The 22,729-nt window shown below is 37.5% G+C and overlaps 1 protein-coding gene across 3 annotated transcripts in view; it reads right to left on the bottom strand.

Moving 5' to 3' along the window:
• DCC (DCC netrin 1 receptor) overlaps positions 1-22,729 on the bottom strand; it is a 1,303,205-nt gene that overhangs the window by 255,148 nt on the left and 1,025,328 nt on the right. For all 3 annotated transcript variants that reach the window (XM_027525589.1, XM_027525591.1, XM_027525590.1), the window contains exons 13-14: positions 19,165-19,306; positions 7,424-7,534 (exon numbers count right to left, since the gene is read on the bottom strand). In XM_027525589.1, coding sequence (XP_027381390.1) covers positions 7,424-7,534; positions 19,165-19,306 — 253 coding nt within the window. The remainder of the gene's footprint in view (positions 1-7,423; positions 7,535-19,164; positions 19,307-22,729) is intronic.

Genomic DNA, 22,729 nt, shown 5'->3' with positions numbered 1-22,729 from the left:
ACTGAACTGAACTGATCAGGCTAATAGGGCTAATTATCTGTTTCCTGGGGGCAGGAAATTAGAGCCTGTTCTTAGATTCAGAGGTTTTGCTTACATCACTGTCGCATTTTCAGGATTCTCTGCATTGGTAATTTTTGCTAGACAAGCTCCTCCATTTTATGGTAAGGGTTTAATTTATATCATTGTTGATTTGTATAACAAGTTCTACCTGTTCACTTTAATTTTATTTTTAAGCAGCACAAATGGATACCCATGCTGTTTCCTGGAGAATGCCTTGCTGAACTTAATCAAAAATTCCTTCATATCCTATGCAAGACATTTACATAAGAGCTTTGGGGAATTCTAATGATTTTGTTTTTTTAAGCTGATATTTTGAGATGCAAAATAAATATTTTAAAACTTCCCAGCTGTTAGTAATAGCAAACATGATTTTAGGGAACCCTGAACAAACAGCGAGGTTTGGCTCTATAATTACTTTAACAAAACATCTTAATTAAAAGGGTAATCCATAAGGAACTGGAGTATTTCTCCAAATTAGTGCTTTTTTTTTAAATTTAAGCATATTATTTTACTAGCCAGATTATATTGGATAATCATTACACAGTTTACACATTCTTATTGTATGATATCAAAGTTATTTTTAAATTTGAATATCATAAATAATGCCTCACTAAATATATTTTGCCCAGTGCTTCCCACCACACCACCCTTCCATCACCCTCAGATAATTTCCTTATGTAAGAATTCAAGAAGCAGAATTTGCTTATGTTGCTTAATATATATTACTATTGATCTTCACACTGCTTAAGCCAAACAGAGAAGGCAAGAGAAACTACAGAGGTCATAGAAAGAGAGGGAATGGCTTTCACTGCTTTCAGCTATCTATATGCATCACTGCTTCTGTTGAACTGACGTGCAAGGCTTAAAGTTATCACCCTAATGAATAAATCGCAGCTTGGAGTTCACAAGGAGACTCGAAAGCAAGGAGAGACAGCTCTCCAGTAACACACGCTTAGCAGGTCCAGCACTGGGCCTCCCTCCCAGCGCAGATTTCTCTGCTTACAGCAAAGAATACCTCTCATTTCGAGTGGTTTTCACAAAGATTGCTTGCTCCTTATCCAAAAGCTTAAAGGAAATCAAAGCCATTCTATATGGAAATCTGACTTCAGAAAGCTTAGCCTTGAAAACTTTGATAAAAGTCATCTAAATCTCAATTTATAATTAAACATTTACTTGAATAAGTTAAACTCTGAGATGAATATTTAAAGAAAACCCCCCTAGCTTAAATATATGTATATGATTATTCTATAGATTCTGTATAGATTCCATATTCTATGCTATTTCTACATTTTCAGGTAGAGAGAAAGCCATCAGGCTGCATATTTTGGGGCTACTAGCGATCACTTCTGGGCTTGTCCATTTATCCAAATCTTAATTCTTATCCAAGGTTACACTTTTTAATATTTGAATGATGCAGTCAAATGAAGAAAAACCGGAGGAAGGAAGAGGAATCAGATTCAGTTTCAGGGAGTAGCTCAGCGAACAGAGATCACGGGTCAAGAAGCTGAGACAGCCTTAGGATCAAATGTGCGGTCTTTCAGTGCAGCAAGTGAAACCAGCGCTTTACAAAGCAAATGGAACACACCTGGCCCGGACTTCTACCGTTAAATGCCCTATTATTCTCCACTCTGTTTTAAAGGCTAATGATTCTCAAGGAGTATAGAACAGGTGCATGCATACTCAGTCACTCCATTGTGTCCAACTCTTTGCAACCTAATGGACTGTAGCTTACCAGACTCCTCAGTCCGTGGAACTGTCCAGGCAAGCATACTGGAGTGGTTTGCTATTTCCTTCTCCAGGGGATCTTCCCGGTCCAGGAATTGAACCCACATCTCCCCATTGCAGGCAGATTCTTTACCACTGCTCCACATGGGAAACCCTAATTATCTCAAATCATAAACTATAACAGCATTATGTACAAGAAGTATGGACTCCACTAGCTTTCTTCTATTAATTTGTATTTACATTTTATCAGATTGTTAATGTTCATGGCCAGTTCTTATGGTTCATGGTAACTGTTTAACAATTTTAATCCAAAGGTCTAAACAATTTTAACCCAATGAAGATGTGAAAGAATGAGTGAAGAGGCAACAGATGAAATGTGTTGAAATGTGTTAAGATAATTGGTTGGTAAAGGAGTAGGAGTGAGGACGAATTCTGAGCTAATAATGATAGATGTGCTTTTTCTTAAGCCATACTTTTTGAAGAATGTTTACTATTCTGTCCTACACACCCTTCTCTATAATCCTAGCTGTCAGTCCCCTTTCCCTGAAGTTTCTACTTTAAGTACTCCTTGTTCTTATGAAGCCTGCTCAATCACTGCAGCCATTGTTAATGCCTCAAGAGAGTTATTCCTGTTTTTCACATTTGTACTGCCCATTACTTGGCACACCATAGGTACTGAATCCTCAGTACTCAAATAAGGAGAAACATAGGGAGAAATGCTGCATGCAGAAGAGAGATACTATTAAGCTAAAAACATGGTACAGTTCAAACATCCAAAGAAATAGCATTTATTAAGACTATGCATGAGCTCGCATAGAGGCCCTTGATTAGCACGGATGTATGAAACTGGCTTCCCTCGTAGAGCAGTGCTTAAGAATTCTCCCTGCAATGCAGGGGACACCAGTTTGATCCTTGGCCCGGGACGATCCCACATGCTGCAGGGCAACTAGGCCCACGTGCCACAACTACTGAGCCCACGCGATGCAGCTACCGAAGCCTGTGTACTCCAGAGCCCGTGCTGCTCAACGAGAGAGGCCACTGCAAGGAGAAGCCTGCTCACCGCAGCTAGAGAAAGCCCTCACAGGGCAACGAAGACGCAGCACAGGCAAAAATGAAATTCAATAAATAAATAAAAATAAATGGAAAAAAAAAAGATGTGTATGAGATGGAGTCTACTTAGATCCAAGGGATATGAAAAGAATGTAGTTAAGTGGGAGTCTTGTGCCATCCCAGGAGCTGCGAGTTTACATTTGGTTCTGCTTACAGTGTGAGTCATTCAGAGCAAGGAGTAGGAGCACGCAAGTCAGCAGAGCATCCCATTCCTCCCGGGTATTTTATGGGAACTTCAGCACCTCCACTTCATTTATTTTCACTCCTTCCAGTAAGAGACATAGTCCCTTAAGTGTGGGTAAATGATATGACCTCATTTCTTAGAATCTTTTGCCTTGAATCACTATTTTTACCATCACTGGGTCAGTTCTACAGGATTCATGGACACTTATCTCTGATAAACTGGACTGGACACTGACTCACCCAACCTGGTTTGAGTATCAGCTCCATCATTAACAGCAGAGTGAGATCAAGTGAGCTTAATTTTCTTAGCTTAACTTACTCTTTAAAAATAAAGATAACAATATATACTACAATGGAGAGAAGAGAGCATAAAACACAATATATAAAGGTTAAAAGTGATTTCTCAAGTAAAATAGAGAAAGGAACTATTCCTATAGCACATCCTAACCATCCTTGTATGGTTTGCATGAGACCAATCATGTTCTCGTCACTTTGGGCCCAGCTCTCCTGACCTCCTTGTCATACTTCAGACACCAACGGGGCTCCAGTCTCTGGATGTCTATTCTTGCTATTCCTTCTGCACCAGGGGCTCTTGTCTGAACTATTTGTATGGCCGTCTCCCTCACTTTCTCAAGATCTGTGCTCACGTTTTCCTAATGTGTGAGATCTTCTCAAATCCCTACATAAAAGAGTATTCCCTCATCATTTGCTATACCTTCTGCCATACTTCCTTTTTTTCACATCATTTGTCACTACCATTTCTACCTTGATAAAATTTATACTCTTTGAGAATAGTGACTTTGTTTATTGTTTTGCCCCTAGAACCTAAAATAATGCCTGGTATAGAGAAACTTTCAAGAAGAAATATATGTTGAAAGAATGAACACATGATTTAAACTTCCCTAATCCATTACTGAAGGGTATACACTCTGCAAAGTGTGACTTGATGTAGCTCTGTGACTTCTTGATTTATCTAAGACAAGTTAAATAATACTTATTTTCTAAGGCTCAATGTACTTTATTGTAAGGTAGTCCTGAATTGGCCCATGTATCAGTTCAGTTACTCAGTCGTGTCCGACTCTTTGCGACCCCATGAACTGCAGCACGCCAGGCCTCCCTGTCCAATACCAACTCCTGGAGCTTGCTCAAACTCAAGTCCATCGAGTCGGTGATGCCATCCAACCATCTCATCCTCTGTCGTCCCCTTTTCCTCCAGCCTTCAATCTTTCCCAGCATCAGGGTCTACTTCTAATACACTTTTTGGGTTTTAAACAGGGTATTTTCTTCAAAATGCAAACATAATTGTCAGTAGTTTTAAAAAATTATTTCATGGCTTGCTTAGGATAAAGCAGGTTATAGCTTTAATGATATTCTTAGGATAAAGTTCAAATTCTTATTTTGGTCTTGCCAAACAGAATCTGCCTTTCTTGCAAAAGTAATTGTGTGCCATCTCTGTGTTTCAGCCTTGATGGTCTTTATTTCAGACCCTAATAGCAGTACTATGACCTATGTTGACGTCAAACTTGCATTCACTTTGCCTTCTCCTCAGTTTTTAATGTATGCTTTGCAGTGATAATTCTTGTTGATGCATCAGGTCTCAATTTTAAGCACAAATCTTCTCTATATCCATCTGTTTGCCTATCTATGGTTCTATTTAGCCATCCATCCTAAGTTGAACTATAGGATACTGCCAATATTCAACCAGATTTGTACTATAACAATGACGATTCCCTATGACTTCATTTAGAATGTTTCTTTCTAAGCTGCTGCTGCTGCTGCTGTTAAGTTGCTTCAGTCGTGTCTGACTCTGTGCGACCCTATAGATGGGAGCCCACCAGGCTCCACCGTCCCTGGGATTCTCCAGGCAAGAACACTGGAGTGGGCTGCCATTTCCTTCTCCAGTGCATGAAAGTGAAAAGTGAAAGTGAAGTCGCTCAGTCGTGTCCAACTCTTTGCAACCCCATGGACTGCTGCCTACCAGGCTCCTCCACCCATGAGATTTTCCAGGCAAGAGCACTGGAGTGGGGTGCCATCACCTTCTCTGCTTTCTAAGCTATACAAGGAAAATAATCATATCTTTCTTATTTATTATTATATCCTCAGAGCTCAGTATAATGTCTGATGTTAGGAAAACTTTCTATAAATACTCTTTGAATTAATGTGCTATTACATAGCAGTGATTATCAGTATTGTGGAAATAGTATTTGTTGGTTGTTTTACTGCATAATCATGTTGTAAAACCAAGACTGTGACTATACTAAAACAATTGAATGGCAGTGAGTTATTTACAAAGGGAAGACAGGAAAGATCACGGAGGAAGAAAATTGAAAGAAGGAGCCTAAGGAAGAGAAAGGGAGAACAGATTTGAGAAATGGTGATGGAGAGGAGAGAGGGAGAGAGAAAAATGAGAGGAAAAGAGAGAGACAGAATTGTCAGTTTCCAGGCACTTGAGTATTTTCAGGTCTGTCACTGAAGAAGTACGTGAATTCCATTTTCAATTAGTTAGGTAGCCATCATATTCTCAGTACACATGTGTTTATTCTTTTAGCCACTTTTTTCTTGGTCCCGGTTTGGATCATCTAGTTTTAAGTCTACTGATTTCAACTTCCTTCTTTTTCAAGTATCTTTCAATTTTTATAAATTTCTACTTCATGTATCTGTAATTCTCTAGAATATATTTCTACTTTATTATTTGTATTTTTGTTTATTCTATTATTTATATTTCCATTGCTTCCATTACCCCTTTCTCTTGAATTTTATTCTCATATTTAGTCATGATACTTTTTATTTCAAGAAGTACTTCTCATCTGATAATTTTGAAGATTTTGTTATATTGAACACACTGATATGTGATTTTATATGAACCTCAATATCTCATCCACAAGTATTTCAGATAACTATCAATTAAGAAAATAGGGCAGACTATCCTTTATGTAAAAAAAGTGCCAAACATTAATGATCATATCATAAGCTAGTCAAAAATACATATTGCTATTTGCAGAAGTATCATAAAAGAGCCAGAGAAGCTATGTAAAATAATTACATTTTATGCTTATTATCGGAAATTGCAGGCATTACTCTGAAGAACATGGTTAAGATCCATTACTTCAAATAAAATAAATAGAATAAAGGTCATTTCAAATTTTTTGAAAAAAAGTGATTTGCTATGAAGACTAAAAAATGGGCCAAAGAACTAAATAGACATTTCTCCAAAGAAGACATACAGATGGCTAACAAACACATGAAAAGATGCTCAACATCACTCATTATCAGAGAAATGAAAATCAAAACCACTATGAGGTACCATTTCACGCCAGTCAGAATGGCTGCAATCCAAAAGTCTACAAGCAATAAATGCTGGAGAGGGTGTGGAGAAAAGGGAACCCTCTTACACTGTTGGTGGGAATGCAAACTAGTACAGCCACTATGGAGAAGAGTGTGGAGATTCCTTAAAAAACTGGAAATAGAACTGCCTTATGACCCAGCAATCCCACTGCTAGGCATACACACTGAGGAAACCAGAAGGGAAAGAGACACGCGTACCCCAATGTTCATTGCAGCACTGTTTATAATAGCCAGGACATGGAAGCAACCTAGATGTCCATAAGCAGATGAATGGATAAGAAAGCTATGGTACGTATACACAATGGGGTATTACTCAGCCATTAAAAAGGATTCATTTGAATGAGTTCTAATGAGATGGATGAAACTGGAGCCTATTATACAGAGTGAAGTAAGCCAGAAAGAAAAACACCAATACAGTATACTAACGCATATATATGGAATTTAGAAAGAGGGTAACAATAACCCTGCATACGAGACAGCAAAAGAGACACTGATGTATAGAACAGTCTTATGGACTCTGTGGGAGAGGGAGAGGGTGGGAAGATTTGGGAGAATGGCATTGAAACATGTATAATATCATGTATGAAACGAGTCGCCAGTCCAGGTTAGATGCACGATACTGGATGCTTGGGGCTGGTGCACTGTGACAACCCAGAGGGATGGTATGGGGAGGGAGGAGGGAGGAGGGTTCAGGATGGGGAACACATGTATACCTGTGGCGGATTCATTTCAATATTTGGCAAAACCAATACAATATTGTAAAGTTTAAAAATAAAATAAAAAACATAAAAATAAATAAATAAATAAATAATTTATACGGCATTGCTGAAGACTCTATATCCATTCAGGGTTTTTTGATTTGTTTTGTTTTGCATCTAAAGATACAGGAAAAAGAAACATCCCTAACGTGGAAGTTCATCAAATTTTTAGAGGTATTCTTTGAAGCTGAAGTAACAAAGAAGACAGATATCAGAGTGACAGTGATGGGGAAAGGTCTTACCATCAAGATCATTCTCTGGAGTCTCTGCTGTGAACCAGTTGGAAGGTGGGCCAGTGCCATTGACTGTCATGGCTGACACCTGAAAACTGTACTGACTTCCTTTCTCCAGTCCTGTGAAAGAATTTTCCACAGAAGGAAAAAAAAATAAGTTACTGAATAACAAGTATTTTTCATGGGTTTTAAAAGTTTTAGCAAAATTTCAACAATACTAAACATGCTTTACATTTTGTGTGATTGTTGTGGTAATTACTGTTATTTTGGCCAAAAGGGTTGGAAGATTACAGCAAGAAATCAAATTATTTTTCATATATTCTCATTTATTTTTCCCAGTTTACAAAAATGTTTCCTTGAAAATAGCCTCAGGGCAGATGCAGAATACAAAATACGAACGATGAAGAAATAATCAAAAATAGCAAGGATCATTTTTCCTCACAGTCCAGAAGAAGCCTGCCTATAAATCAAGAACAGTCAATCTAAAAATTTATGCTCCATCATTCATTCAAGGTCAGTGATTCCTTTGGGCAAAGAAAGAGAACTCCAAAGCCACTATACTTCAGCTGAAAATACTAGGTTTTCATCTCTCGAAAACATCTCAAGGCATATTTGTTTTGCATTAGGTTCCACACTACAGCATGAAGAAAATCTGTCTCTGTGATAACTTGGACACGGATTGCAGTACTCAGTGATGACCTATGAGCTGATTTTCCGGTACACAGAGAGTACAGGAAATAAGGGAAGCCTTGTGCATCATGGCCGAGTGTGACATGTATGAATTTGTAATGTGAATAACTTTCCTTTTATCTGAGTTTCAACATAGCTCATCAACATGACACATGTTTATAAAACAAATAATGCCTCTCAGAAGACCATATGACTTTTCTGAGACACTGAGGACTCGGTGTAAACCAACAAGCTCTTAAACCTTAAGGAGTTGAACAGCACTGATAACAATTAAAATATCATCTCTCTTTTTTCCCCATTCATTTGAAATGGCACAAACATTTGGAGCCAAGGAAAAATCATAAATAAAATAGCCTCTTAGAGAAATGATGCTTCTATTAAATACAAAATTACGTATTTGTTTATTTTTGTACAGAAGGATGAATAATTCTTGGTACTGAGAAGAATTCTAACTTGCTACTAATAGATGGCTTTTAAGCCATGGTTAGAATGAATTTGGTACAGTTGAAGGCAGTCATCTTCAGTAACTAGGACTTTTAGAGAAGGCAATTTGATAAACTCACCCACATATAATACTGGCCACTTAAGATACGTCTAATTTTATAAAATACATTGGAAGGCATGGGTTGAGAATAGTGTTGGTACTGTTGTTTCTCTTACTGTGAGTGCTTCAGTTTACATCCATAGAGTCACCACGATGCCTGACTCACGGAAGGCACAAAGAGAAACAACTGTTGGAAGGTTTATTAGAGCAAGTCTTAGCACTAAGGAGATACTAGGTTATAATACAATACCCAACACCATCAGCAAGGCGGTGAATGGATACTTTTAAACATAAAAGCTTCTTTAGCTGGCTTGTGCTCCCCCTGACCTGTCCCTTAATTAGCATGGCATCAATCTGATATTCGTTAACGTTTTGCACCCTTTCCTGGGTACTGCTGTTGATTCCTGAGGCAGAAGGAGTACAAAGCTGTCTGGGAAATCAGAAAGCTCATATGAAGAGAATTTGGGGAAGTACTGTTTACCTAATCATTGAAGCTCATGAGTTTCACAGTTGTCTCACCTGAAACAGTTTAATTTCATCAAGAATATACTCTTTTGTATTAAGAAGAAATTTGACTTCATTTTTCTTTGAAATGGATGGACAATTATGTCAACACTATCTCCAATGACTGATGTGGAATACCATCTTTGATGGTTAGTTTTATATGTAAACTGGAGTAAGACTAAAGTCCCCTCAATCAAACACTTATTGTTGCTGGGAAGGTATTTTTGTAGATATGACTAAAGTCCATAGTCCATTGATTTTATATAAGGGATATTATCCTAGATAATTTGGTGAGCCAGATTTAATCAGGTGAAGGATCTTAAGAACAGACTGAGGCTTCTCTGAAAAAGAAATTTCACCGGTAGGGAGCAGCTTCAGCTTGAGAGTTCCAGCTACCTCTCCTGATGGCCTGCTCTGTCAATTTTGGAATTGTCCAGCCAACCATCACCATCAATTAAGTCAATTCCTTGCAACAAATCTCTTAGTATATATCTCCACTGATTCTGTTTCTCTGGTCAACATACCTTGATGAACATGTCAACTTCTTACATGCAATATTTTGACACATAAATGGAAATCCTTCTGAATGCCCTATACTCTGTCCCATTCATTTGACTTTATAACAAGTGATGTGTTTCATGCAGACTTTACTGGTTTTAACATAACTTAACTAAAATATAGAAAGGGCTTCCCTGGTGGCTCAGACGATAAAGCGTCTGTCTGCAATGCAGGAGACTTGGGTTTGATCCCTGGTTTGGGAAGGTCTGCTGGAGAAGGAAATGGCAGCCCCCTCCAGTATTCTTGCCTGGAAAATCCTATGGATGGCAGAGCCTGGTAGGCTACCATCTGTGGGGTCGCAAAGAGTTGGACACAACTAAAATATCTTACTATAAAGCAGATACACAAATTTCTCTTTATAATTTTGCTAAAATTCAAGTTACATATTTTGAGTTTAGGCTCTATCAGTATCATTAACTCAGTTTTGAGTAAAATGAAAGCTGACTAATAGCCTGAATAATAATTTGAAGTAACTATTAAAAGGCAGTTAAGAGACCATCCATTGTTTCCCCAACGGAGCCTCACCTGGCACCCCCCACCCCACCCAGCTACTTATCAGAATGTATTTTCTAACCAAACACAGTAAAGTAGCTTTTCATATCTTTCTATGATATCAGTAGTGAAGTGTTAACCCTCTGTACAGAGTAGTACCCAGATGATCCTAAAAATCCTGCCAACTTTTCTTGTAATACTATATTTTAGCTTAACTTTTTAAAATTTTGCATTTTCTTCTAGAATATTGCTGTGGAATCTCACTAATAACACCTAGAAATTCTAGTATAAGAAAACATTTAAAGATATATACAACATTCCATTATTAAAAGAGATTGTAATGCTTAGTGAAACAGCCCATCTAATGCTGTTCATCCAACCAAGTGATCCTATAAATAAAGCAAGTATATTTCTGGAATAAGAAATTCACCAAGGGAGGGAATCCACTCCAACAGTTTTGCTGGTTAAATAAAATTATTCTTGAGATTACATTGAATCTGCTTTACTGTGGTTTTACCTACAGATAATTTTGAGTTTTACACAGTGGGGTTAAAAAGAAGTTAAATTCCACTTTCAAGATATCTTTACCCAAGTCTTCTGATCTAAATTCAGTGCCTTCAGTACCAGATCTTTATCAGCAGAATTAAACCTGTGACTCTCTTCTAGATTAGGTAAGTGAAGTACGCAGCGATAGGCAAAACCAGAAATGTGTGCTTTTCAGAGTCAGTCTGGACACTCCCCTGAATTCTAGCCTGCAAAAGTTCCTGCTTCTTTGTTGTGAGGGGTACTTGGCCAGACGAGTTTTAGATGGGCTATGTGTATTCATGTTAGTTGCTCAGTTGTGTCTGACTCTTTTGAGATCCCATGGACTGTAGCTTGCCAGGCTCCTCTGTTCATGGAATTCTCCAGGCAAGAATACTGGAGTGGGTTGCCATTTCCTTCTGCAGGAGATCTTCCCAACACAGGGACTGAACCCGGGTCTCCTTTAATCTCACTTTCTCATATATAGTTATTAGGTAATAATACTGCATTTCTATCTTAGGGTGTTCTTTTGAGAATCAAATGGCAAAACTGCTTTCACAAATAATTTATAAAATTAGACATTTGATAGACATAAAGATACCTAATATTTGCAAATTATTTTCTCATTTGAAACACTCCAGTGATGGATGGATAGATGGATTCATTCATTCATTCATTCACTGGAGACGGGATAGAAGGAAACCAATCTGTAAGCAAAAGCTATTTTCTGTGTATATTTCTTTTTTTTTTTTTTTGTTTTGTTTTTTTTTTTTTTTCTTCCAATTTTATTTTATTTTTAAACTTTACATAGTTGTATTAGTTTTGCCAAATATCAAAATGAATCCTCCACAGGTATACATGCGCTCCCCATCCCGAACCCTCCTCCCTCCTCCCTCCCCATACCATCCCTCTGGGCCGTTATCTGAGATGTGTTTTCAGAGTTGGACTAATGAAAGTATTAACTAGGATTTTAAACCTAAATAGGCAGGGGAGTTTTGACTTAATCTCTTCTAAAGTTACTTAATTCCTTTAGCCGCCAAGATAATTTTCGATTTTTATTATTCAATATATATCTCTTTCCATCTCTGAGTTATTTCACTGTTCCTTTACATACTCACACAACCGCATAGTCATTGCCTATGGTCAATAACATATTACTGATAGCTTAAGAGTTAAGAATACAGGTGTTCAGTTTAGGCAGAATTAGATTCAAATTTTTGCTTTGCCACTTACTAACTGCATGACCTAAAAAACTTACTAGCCATCTTTCTTTGCCTAAGATTTCTCATCAATAAAATGGAGTCTATGAATAAAAAATTATTACAAAGGTTACATTTTAAAACAGACAAAGCTTTATTTTCTTATCATGGATTTTTTTTAGCTATACTGAGGTATACTTAATATACCAATTGCTGTGCATAGTTAATGTATACATTTTAATGAATTTAGACCTAAGCATAAACTATGATACCACCACTAGAAATAAGATAATAAACCTATATATCACTTCCAAAAGACCCCCTTTTTCCCTTTGCTCTTTTTTAGTGGTAAGAACACTTGGCATGAGATGCCTTCTGAAGTTTTTAAGTGCACAACACAGTATTGTTAACTATGGGTGCTATGTCGTACGGCAGATCTCTGAAACTCATTTGTGTTGCAAAACCTTAATTTTATACCCTTCGAACGACTCTCCATTTTCCCCTCCCGCTCTCCCCTGGCAACCACCATTCTGTTTTGTTTCCATGACTTTGAGTTTTAGATACTTCATGTATGTGGGATCATGTGGTATTTACCCTTCTGGGACTGACATTTCACTTAGCACTGCATCTCCAGCCCAGCCATTTTGTGGCAAAAGGCAGGGTACTTTTTTCTTTTCTGTGATAAAGCTGAATAATATTCCATTGTGTGTACATACCACAGTTTCTTTGCTCATTTGTCAGTGGAAATTTGGGTTGTGTGACTACTGTTGTAATGAATATGAGAGGGCAGCTATGTCTTTGAGATCCTGACTTCAGTTCTTCTGGATATGTACTCAGAAGTGGGATTAGTGGTTCACTGCAGATTTGCTTTTAATTTTTTTGAGGAACCTTCATATTGTTTTCAGCATAGGAGCAGTTGTCAAATTTGCTATTGCTGTTATGACTATTATAAATGTTAAAGCTGTTTTTAATATTAATGATCATTTACAGATTCATACAACAGCCAGATTCACTCACAATAAAGTGAGCTAAAGATGATAACACTGGATAGTTCAAGGAGCACATGGCTAGGAATTAGAGCATCTGTGATCTAGTTGGGATCTATACCTTTAGCTAATAGTGGATCTTAGCAATGTCACTCATCAAGCCTCCATTACCTCTTCAATAAAACAAGGGCTTTGGATGAGATGAATTGTGTGTTTTCTGTTCTGTTTGTCAGGGACCTAGAGTTCAGTCTCAGTCTCTATAGATCTAACTCATGTCTCTTGTGTCTTCTGCATTGGCAGGCTGATTCTCCCACCAGCACCACCTAGGAAGCCCTATCTAAGTAAACAGGCCTTTGTCACAGGAGGACTGGGGCTGTGTATCAGTCTGCTCTGTGTGTAGTGCACTGGGGGTGGTAGTCTATTAAGAACTATCTTTTCCAATTATTATGGTCTCTTGGAATTCAAGCCCCATTACCTGCCAAGGCCAAGTGTTCAAGGGGTATGCATACCTGTGCGGGCTGTGCATCCCCACTGACTTTAGCGACGTAGCAGGAAAGTAAAAAAATAAAAAATAAAAAACAAAAAACAAACTTGCTTTCTTGTTTCAGGAAGGCATTAAGGAACATGACTTACTGCATGTGCCCATGGGCTTCTGCAGCAGAACACAGGAGTGCCTTGACCTGGGTTGGATGGGTGGGTGGTGTGTGTGTGTGTGCATGCACACGCACACACGTGTACACAGCCTCCTAGCTGCTTCTGCTTCTAAGTATGTGTGCAGAGCTAAGTCGCTTCAGTCTTTTCTGACTCTTTGAGACCCTATGGACTATATCCCGCCAGACTCCTCTGTCATTCTCCAGGCAAGAATACCAGGGTGGGTTGCAATGCCCTCCTCCAGGGGATCTTCCCAACCAAGGGACTGGACCCAAGTCTCTTCTCTCCTGCTTTAGCAGGCAGGTTCTTTACTGCTAGCGCCACCTGGAAAGCCCTGCCTCTGAGTATAGCTTTATTCTAGAAGAATGATATAAGTAACGATGCTTTTCTTAGTTGTAAAAAAAGATATTGCTGAAAGTAGATTGTCTTCTGCTTGTTTCTATCTCCAATAATAAATGCCTTCAAACTCTTAATTCCCCAGTTCTATTTCTACTTTCTTAGAATTTATGGTCAAGAGATGATGTATTATTCAAAGAATATAATTTCCCTTTATTTCCCTAATGTTAACCTTGTTACAAAATTGCTGTGCTATTGTTTCAATTTTTCAGTCCACAAAATACCAACGCATGCTTACCCTATGTTTATTCTTATATTGGCCATGAAGCATGAGAAAACTCTTATATTCAATTCCAAATAACCTTCTCTGAAGAGCACTCAAAAATGAAAAACAGGACTTTAAAATTTAGTTGACTTGGGTTCCCACAATAAAATTGATAGCAGTGATTTAAAATCCTTGTTATAACTCTGAATTACTTTGTTACTGCAGATGTCCCATTATCCTAGTAAAAAGCACACACAACAAAAAGCACCTGTCTAACAAACAGAACATGGTAAAAACCAATATTTGAGTTTCTACCCCTGAATATTTATATCATCAAAAGGAAGCACTCGGGCATTTTCAATTTTCTAACAGCCAAATCAATCTATTCATGTATTTTAAAGATACTGAAAACATGGGGGCAAATTCTGTACATTTTAAAGTGCTGAAGATTTATATAGAAAATCAATTACTTCCTCTTACTACACAGTGCATAGGTTACAAAATATATCCTGGGGACAAGTCAAAACCGCAGCCAATCTACCAGTGTGGAGTACTTCCTGATTCCCTGATGCTTTCTAGCATTAAAGACATTCCCACAATTCCCACAATTTATGTTCCCACAATGCAACATAAGCCAGGACTGAGGCCAGGACACAGAACAGAGGAGAGGAAGACGGAGGCTTTGCAAAACTTGTTTTTAACACTTAAAGAATACGAGGCTATCCTCTGGGTCTTTCTATTCTTTATCTCAAATTAAAAATGAAGACCATGTAACTTTTCTGCAATAAATATCAAGCACAGTTATAAAGATAACTGTTCAGATGATGTTTGCATCCTCAAATTCATTTTATAACAATTAAAATGAAGAAGGAACATTATGAATAAAAGTTGCAAGTTTGGAGTCCAGATTCCTATGGGCCTATAAAGATGGGAAGGGGCATGTCAATAACAAGCTAATGAATTCATCCTGTTGCTTTGCTTTCGACTGGGATGATATTAAGCCAGAGTGAAGATGGGTTACCCTATGCTGATGAGAAGTGCTAATTGCCACATAGGTTTTAGATGAGTAAAGATGTAGGACTGAATTATTTTTGGATAAAGATTTACTAGAGGGTACAATTCAAAATGATTGTCCTCAAGAGGAAAAGTAATAACAAGAGTCTGTAATGAGTAAAATACTGTATACTTGGAACATCCAAATATAGCTTTTCCTGGAAGCGTGGTCTTAACATATTTATTAGAGATCTTGAGATGAAATCATCCTGGATTACTACAGAGTCAATATCCAGTGAAGATATCCTTATAAGAAGGGAGGATACACAGACTCACAGAGGGAGTGACGCAAAGACGGAGGCAGATTTCTGAGAGATGTATCTCCAAGCTGAGGAATGTCAAGGGCTGCCAGCACCCACCAGAGGTTAGGAGACAAACATGAGACAGATTTTCCCGTAGAGCTTCCAGAAGGAATGACCTCTACAGAAACCTTGATTTTGGATTTCTGATTTCTCCTGAACTGAAAAAGAAAATTATGTTGTTTCTGGCCACCACGTTGTGGTAATTTGTTATGACCCCCTAGGACTATTACAGCATCTTTGATAAGAAAAAGTCTAATTCTTGCTATTCTATACAGTGATCTTAAATGATTTTACTTTTTGTTGAGAGAAAATTCTAAACGTTTGTATATTTAGAGATTCAGAAGCTTGGCTTGATAATACTGAGCTGAATGTGTTAAATCCCATTTGACAAAAAAAAAAAAAAACATAAACACTGAACAATTCATTTCAGTAAGGTCTTTTGGACACATGGTTACTATTCTTAATTTATTTTCTTGACTAGCCCCTTTTTAGCTGTTCAGTGAGCACAGAGTCAGTCAGTGGTATGAAATCTTCAATCTTGGTAACCAACTGTTATGACATTAGAGTCTTGATATTTTATTTGCTTTTCATTTTACATACATGGTTAAAAATACATATTTCACTGTTACACAATTAAGCAATAATCACTATTAATATTTGGGTATTTAGAATATATTATTCTAAATATTTTCTTCAGAATTTTTTTTGGTTTATAAATATGGACTCATGCTTAAAATTGATATCAAACTGAGCTTTTCACTTAATATGTTTTAAATATTTAACATTGAATTTAATATGTTTACATTTCAATATTTGCAATAGATATACAGCATTTCATGATATGATTGTGTCTGAATTTTCTAGGTAACTGCCTATAGTTAGATACTTAGGGTCTTTTTATCTTATGCAATGAACATGTTTTTAGTTTAAAACTTTGCAAAAAAATATGTCTGCAGGATTGGAATAAACTCCTAGAAGCTGGAAACCTGAATCATATATTTACAGATACATACACACGTGCACTGGAGAAGGCGATGGCACCCACTCCAGTACTCTTGCCTGGAAAATCCCATGGGCGGAGGGGCCTGGTGGGTTGCAATCCATGGGGTTGCAAAGAGTTGGACACGACTGAGTGACTTCACTTTCACTTTTCACTTTCATGCATTGGAGAAGGAAATGGCAACCCACTCCACTCGTTCTTGCCTGGAGAATCCCAGAGACAGGGGAGCCTGGTGGGCTGCTGTCTATGGGGTCGCACAGAGTCGGACACGACTGAAGCGACTTAGCAGCACACACATGCACACTTGTATATAACACAAATCTCCACATTGCTTTGTGGAAAGATTCTGGAATCTTTCTGTACTACAAGTGGTATACAAAAGTTCATCTTTCTCATATGCTTTCCAAAACAACATATCATCATTCATTTTTATTTTTATTACTTTAATCAAAGGAGAATGCTAACTCATTTTTCTTTTAATTTGCATTTCCTTACTAATAAGATTAAACATTTTATTAGGCTTGTTGGCCATTTATAGTTCTGTAAATTGAATATCCATTTGTTAGTTTTTCTACTAGAATGTGCATATTTTAATGAATTATTTTATTAAAAAAAGAAATGTATACTTTAAATGTTTTTCATTGGAGAAGGAAAATCAATGATTAAACATGTTTCTGGGCTTCAAATTCCTATATCTATAGAAATTACACTAAATTTTTTTCAGCAAGATTTTTTAATTTTGGTGATTTCTTTTAAAGTAAACTATGTGCATGTTGTACCAAATATTCCAATGAGAATAAATGGCTCATTTCAATTATTTTACCTTCCAATCATTTTATCAGGTAAAGAGACATACCGTCTTGGCTTTCTTTAAGCTTTTTAAATGACATGGTGCTTGTTTTTCTTTTTAAAATAGTTTCTATTGGAGTAGAGTTGATTTACAGCGTTGTGTTAGTTTCTATGGAAAAGCCAAGTAAATTGACTATACAGATACCCCCTTCCTTTTTGGACTTGCTTCCCATCCAGGGCACCGCGGAGCACTGAGGAGAGTTCCCTGTGCCTGCAGAAAGCTCTCATTAGTTATCCATTTCATAGGTGGTGCCAATGGCATATGTGTGTCAACCCTAATCTTCCAACAGAGTGTCATAACTTCCATTTAGGAGATTTTGTCTAGATATAAAACAAGTCACGTGATTTTTGGAGATCTATTTTGGAAGCACACTCACCATCACATTACCATTTTATAGGCATAAGAGGCACAAATTTACGAGGAAAAACTAAGTTTCTATCAAGTCTCATACTGTAGGCTGAGCAAGTAGCTTAAATTGTGTGTGTGTTTTACGATTTCAGATAGAAATTTACTGAGTACTCTATATCAAGAAAGGAATAAATAAGGAATTACTTCTCATCTGTGATGAATGCTTACTTGGTTTTCTGCAAGTTATGAGCTTTAATTTGCCTGTTGTCATGAATCAAGTGTATGTGCCATGACCCACATGTTTAACTTGATCCACCGATTCCTGCCATTGCTACCTGCTTTGCTTCCCAAACCCTTTGTTCAACATTCTCTTTGGTACTACAAAGCCTAGACCAAGCCATCCCCATTAAGTGCTGATAGGCAAGGAGAGAATTTCACACTTGTGCATTTACCGGAAATGCTGGCTTCCCAGGGGACCGTCAGGAGGCAGAGAATAGTTAACAACCTGTGTGGGCTTACTTTGACCAGTGACAGACAAGAGAGAAACAGCTCATACTTTCTATCCAGCCATCCACACTGGGCCCCAGTAGTTCAGTGGCTTCTGAAACCTCCTCTCTCCTACCCTGCCCCTCACCCCCAACAGCCTGCAAGAACAAGCTGGCTCTGGGTTTGTTCTAACTGTGGCCAGTTCAAGAAGTCATCATTTGATTTATTTTCCTCCCTGGGTCCCTTCTCTTGTTCCTTCATTCTTGCCTTCCTGGGCTTGTCCCCTAAATGCATTAACTTGAAGGCCTGACTTAGTCTCTGTTTTCCCGGAATTGGACTGACATGTATTAATGGTTCCAACAGTTAAAGGAAATATATGATTATTCATCTTATATATATATCAAAATTACCTTAATACTATATGGAAATTGGGTCCAGTTTTCAGGAAGAATTTTAACCCAACATGAATTTTACCAATATTGCTACAGAAGTGAATTTACTTTTATACTTATGGAAAGTAGAATAATTGTTCTTTTCATTCCCCAAACCACTCCTCTCTCCATTTTCCAGCCTCATTCTCACTCCTGGAGTTTGGGCAGAGAAGGCTCAAAATGACTTAAACTTGGAACCATGTGAAATGACTTAAACTTGGAACCATGTGATTACATGATTTTAAAAGTTATTAAACAGTTAAATGTTATTTGATGACAGAAATTGTTGAGTTAGCAATACTAATATGGATAAGAATTCAAAGATATATTTATTAAAATGGTGATATTGAAGTAAACATGTTGTGAAAGCATTACAGGGAATCAAGTTAAAAATATAAAGTTATTCTTGTTCAGACCAGTACATGCCACCTACCAGGAGAAAAATGAATGTTCCTTTGAAGTGAGAGTATGTTTTACTGCCGAGGCATTTGATTCACCGAAACCTTCTAAGACCACAGCACGTGAGCACTGACCTGTGAACAGGTACCAGAGGTTATTTGGCTCCAGTGTTTCCATCTCACCCCTGCGGGTTGTCTTTCTGTGCCGAATTTTATAACCAGTAATAAATCCATTTTGTGTTCCTGATGGAGGAGGCAGCCAGCTTACTTTGATACTCTGTAAAATAACAGATGTAAATTACATCATTAGAGAAAGGAAGAACAACAAGATGGGGTCAAAGAACTGACCCAAACCTAAGTGCAAATAAGGCAGAAATGCAAGAAGTGTCAGAGATTATCCCTCAGAACCAAGTTAAATCCATTCTTATAGCTGTGTGTCTGATTTTGACAAATTTACACAATTCATTTGATTGATTATATACATCACTATCTCTCTACTGCAAATGCCACGAAAATGACAATAAATATTCTAAATGGTGTAAAGCCATAAGGAAATAGAAAACAGGCCACTAATGGATGAGAAATATTAACAAATTTTTAGAAGTTACAGAAGAAGCAAAGTATTGCAACTGAGCCAAAGGAGAAAGATGACATCTACATACCTCCTTAAAGATATTAATGAAAACAAGGTGATCAGCATGACAAAATTCAGGGAAGACTGGGAATTATTGCTTCCTGAGTACCTTAGAAAGCAGGACTAAAGCACAATTTTGAGATAGAAGATGGATTGAAAATCTTATCACATTCAGCAGTCAGTCAGCTAACCCTCCCTGAACTTGGTGTAGCCAGGAGCTTCATTTTCTAGGGATACTGAAACAGAAGCTACAGATTTAGGGACACCAGACACAGAAGAGAACAGAGATAAGGGTGAGAGTTAAGTCAATGACATGAGTCATTCAAGTCTTCTTCCTTCATCTGATATCTAGAACAACGGCAACCAGGTGTACACTTCCCAGACAGAATATCAGATAATTGTTCTCTAGAGAAAATTGAAACGAATAAGAGAAAACAACAACCAGGTCCCTAATTAATCTCCCAACAGTGAGAATCTCACGTAATAACCCCCACTCATGCACTAGAATTTGCACTTCATAATCACCTTTAGAGTACCGCATTTTTATGTAAACTGATAATTCTTGACTATCAGACATTGAAACAAACCTTTGGCATAAGAAGCATTAGTGTTTAGAGCAGAAAAAGGATCCAAAGAACTGTCATTGATACCCTAATAATCAAAGAGAAGATACTGACTCCATAAATAGCGTAAAAGTATAAAAAAAATAAAAGATTTTTAAAAGCCTATGACATTCATAATTTGGTTGCATAAATTAAATATGCAACAGATAAATTGGAAAATAAATTAGTAAAAGCCTCCCAAAATTCAGTGGGGAAAATGACAATCAAGGGAAATAGGAGAGAAAAGATAAAAAATAGGTGGTTTAGTTTATAACTTCAGCTAGTGAGATAAGAGGATGAAGGAGCAGGATAAAGAAAACACTAAAAATTAGAGACAAAACAAAGCAAAACAAAACAACAAAACACCAAATCTTCCTTTCAATAAAACCTTTGCAGAAGTGGAAGATTGAGACCTCATTCTGAAAGGGATTATGGAATATCTAACATAATAAATGAAAAGAACCACATTAATAAATTTAAAGAATCATATTACATGAAACATTAGAGAATCATGGGGAAGGGAGGATCCAACATCTTCCAGAATGGATGGGAGAAAAAAAAGAAAAAAGGGTGTATAAATTATAATCAGGAGTAAGAATAGCATCAGATTTCTCAAAAACAAACAAAAAACATTTTAAGATTGAAAAGAACATTTAAACCTAGAATTTCATGTCTAGTCAAATAAACTATGATGTGAGAGGGAAATATAACACACATGTATGTACACATACTAGTATAAGTATAGGGATATTTCGGATATGAATGGCTTCCAAGATGTCCATCTGTGTACCCTTTACCAGGAGGCTAATGAAGGTATGCTCCAGGAAAGTGAGAGGCAAACTAAGAAAGGAAAAGATCTGAAATCCCACAAATGGAGAATCCAAAACAGAAAGAGAAATATGGAATTTTCAGAAAGGTAGTGAGGAAAACAGCAAGACTGGGTTTTAAAGAACACTAGTCAAAAGAGTTGTACTGTATAATTCCATTGATATGAAGTTTCAGAATAGACAAAACTAGTCTACAGTAATGCACATCAGAGAAGCAGCTGCCCATGGTAACTGCACTGGAACACCTGGCTGGATATGGGTACAAGGAAGCGTCTTGGGGTAACAAAACCGCGTCATAGTTCAAGTTTGCTATATGCGTGAATACAACTGTCAAAACACATTGTTACGGGCTAAATTTTGAACTCCTCCTAACCCACCCTCCAAAGACCCCAGTTCATACGATGATATCCTAATCGCCAATACCTCAGAAAGTTATTTAGAGATAGGGCTTTAAAATAGGTAATTAAGGTTAGATGAAGCCATTAGTGCGGGCCCTAATCCAACATGCCTGGTATCACGACAAAAAAAGACTGGAACACAGATACACACTGAGGACGATCACATGATGACCCTGGAAGAAGACACCCATCTACGAGTTAAGGAGAGAGGACTCAGAAGAAATGATGCTACAATAAACCTTGATCTTGGACTTCTAGCCTTCAGAACCGTGAGAGAATAAACACCTATGACTTAAGCCACTTAGTCTGTGGAATCTGTTATGACAGCCCTAACAAATGAATACACTCATGGAACTGAACATTTAGGATTTCTGCACTTCACTTTTAATTATACTTCATCCAAGGAAGAAGGAATAGAAGAAAACAAGGAAGAAGAGATGGAAGGGAAAAGGAAGAAGGCTGAGGAAGGGAAATGGGGTGTATGTGTGCTGAATCCTGACATAATAATAATGTAGTCAATGATCTGTAACACTGGTGAATTGAAATTAGGGAATTAAGGGCCATTAAAGGCACATTAATGAGAAACATAAAGGTACATGCCAGAAGAAATAACAGCTAAAAGTGATGGATATGGGAGCCGGAAGGAATGAGAACAGTCTGGAAACAGGTAGGGAAGAATCTAGTGGTCTTTGTTACAAGCCTCACTGATATTAATTAACCTAAAATAATGCATATGTAATATTTTGAAGAAATTTTAAATTAATTTATAAAACAAACACATAAAATTGTTCTTTTAGACCAATCGAAAAATAAATGATCATCAGAGGCAAAAATCCCTGAGTTGGGAAGATCCCCTGGAGAAGGAAATGGCAACCCACTCCAGGATTCTTGCCTGAGAAATCTTATGGACATAGGAGCCTAGTGGACTACAGTCCACGGGGTTGCAAAGAATCGGACACAACTGAGTGACTGACGACTAACTAACCAAACTCAATGCCAAGGAATGGATTTCTGAACCCTTGGTCCACAATCCCAGGACCGCCTAGCAGAGACACAGCAGTGTGCTCCAGCGATATGGGAGCTTGAGCCCGTTCTTCCAGATCTGTTACAAATTAGCTAGCTCTCTACAAATGATTCAGTTTCCGTAAAAAGATTTTAAAAAGTCACAGCTATTTGCTCAGCATTAAAAAAAAAAAAAATTCAACGAACATGCCAGCTAGAATCAGTTCTCATCATTTG

This window comes from Bos indicus x Bos taurus, chromosome 24, assembly GCF_003369695.1.
Source record: "Bos indicus x Bos taurus breed Angus x Brahman F1 hybrid chromosome 24, Bos_hybrid_MaternalHap_v2.0, whole genome shotgun sequence".
Lineage (NCBI taxonomy): Eukaryota > Metazoa > Chordata > Mammalia > Artiodactyla > Bovidae > Bos > Bos indicus x Bos taurus.
The sequence above is the reverse complement of the archived record's forward strand: the minus strand, read 5'-3'. Positions and strand labels throughout refer to the sequence as shown.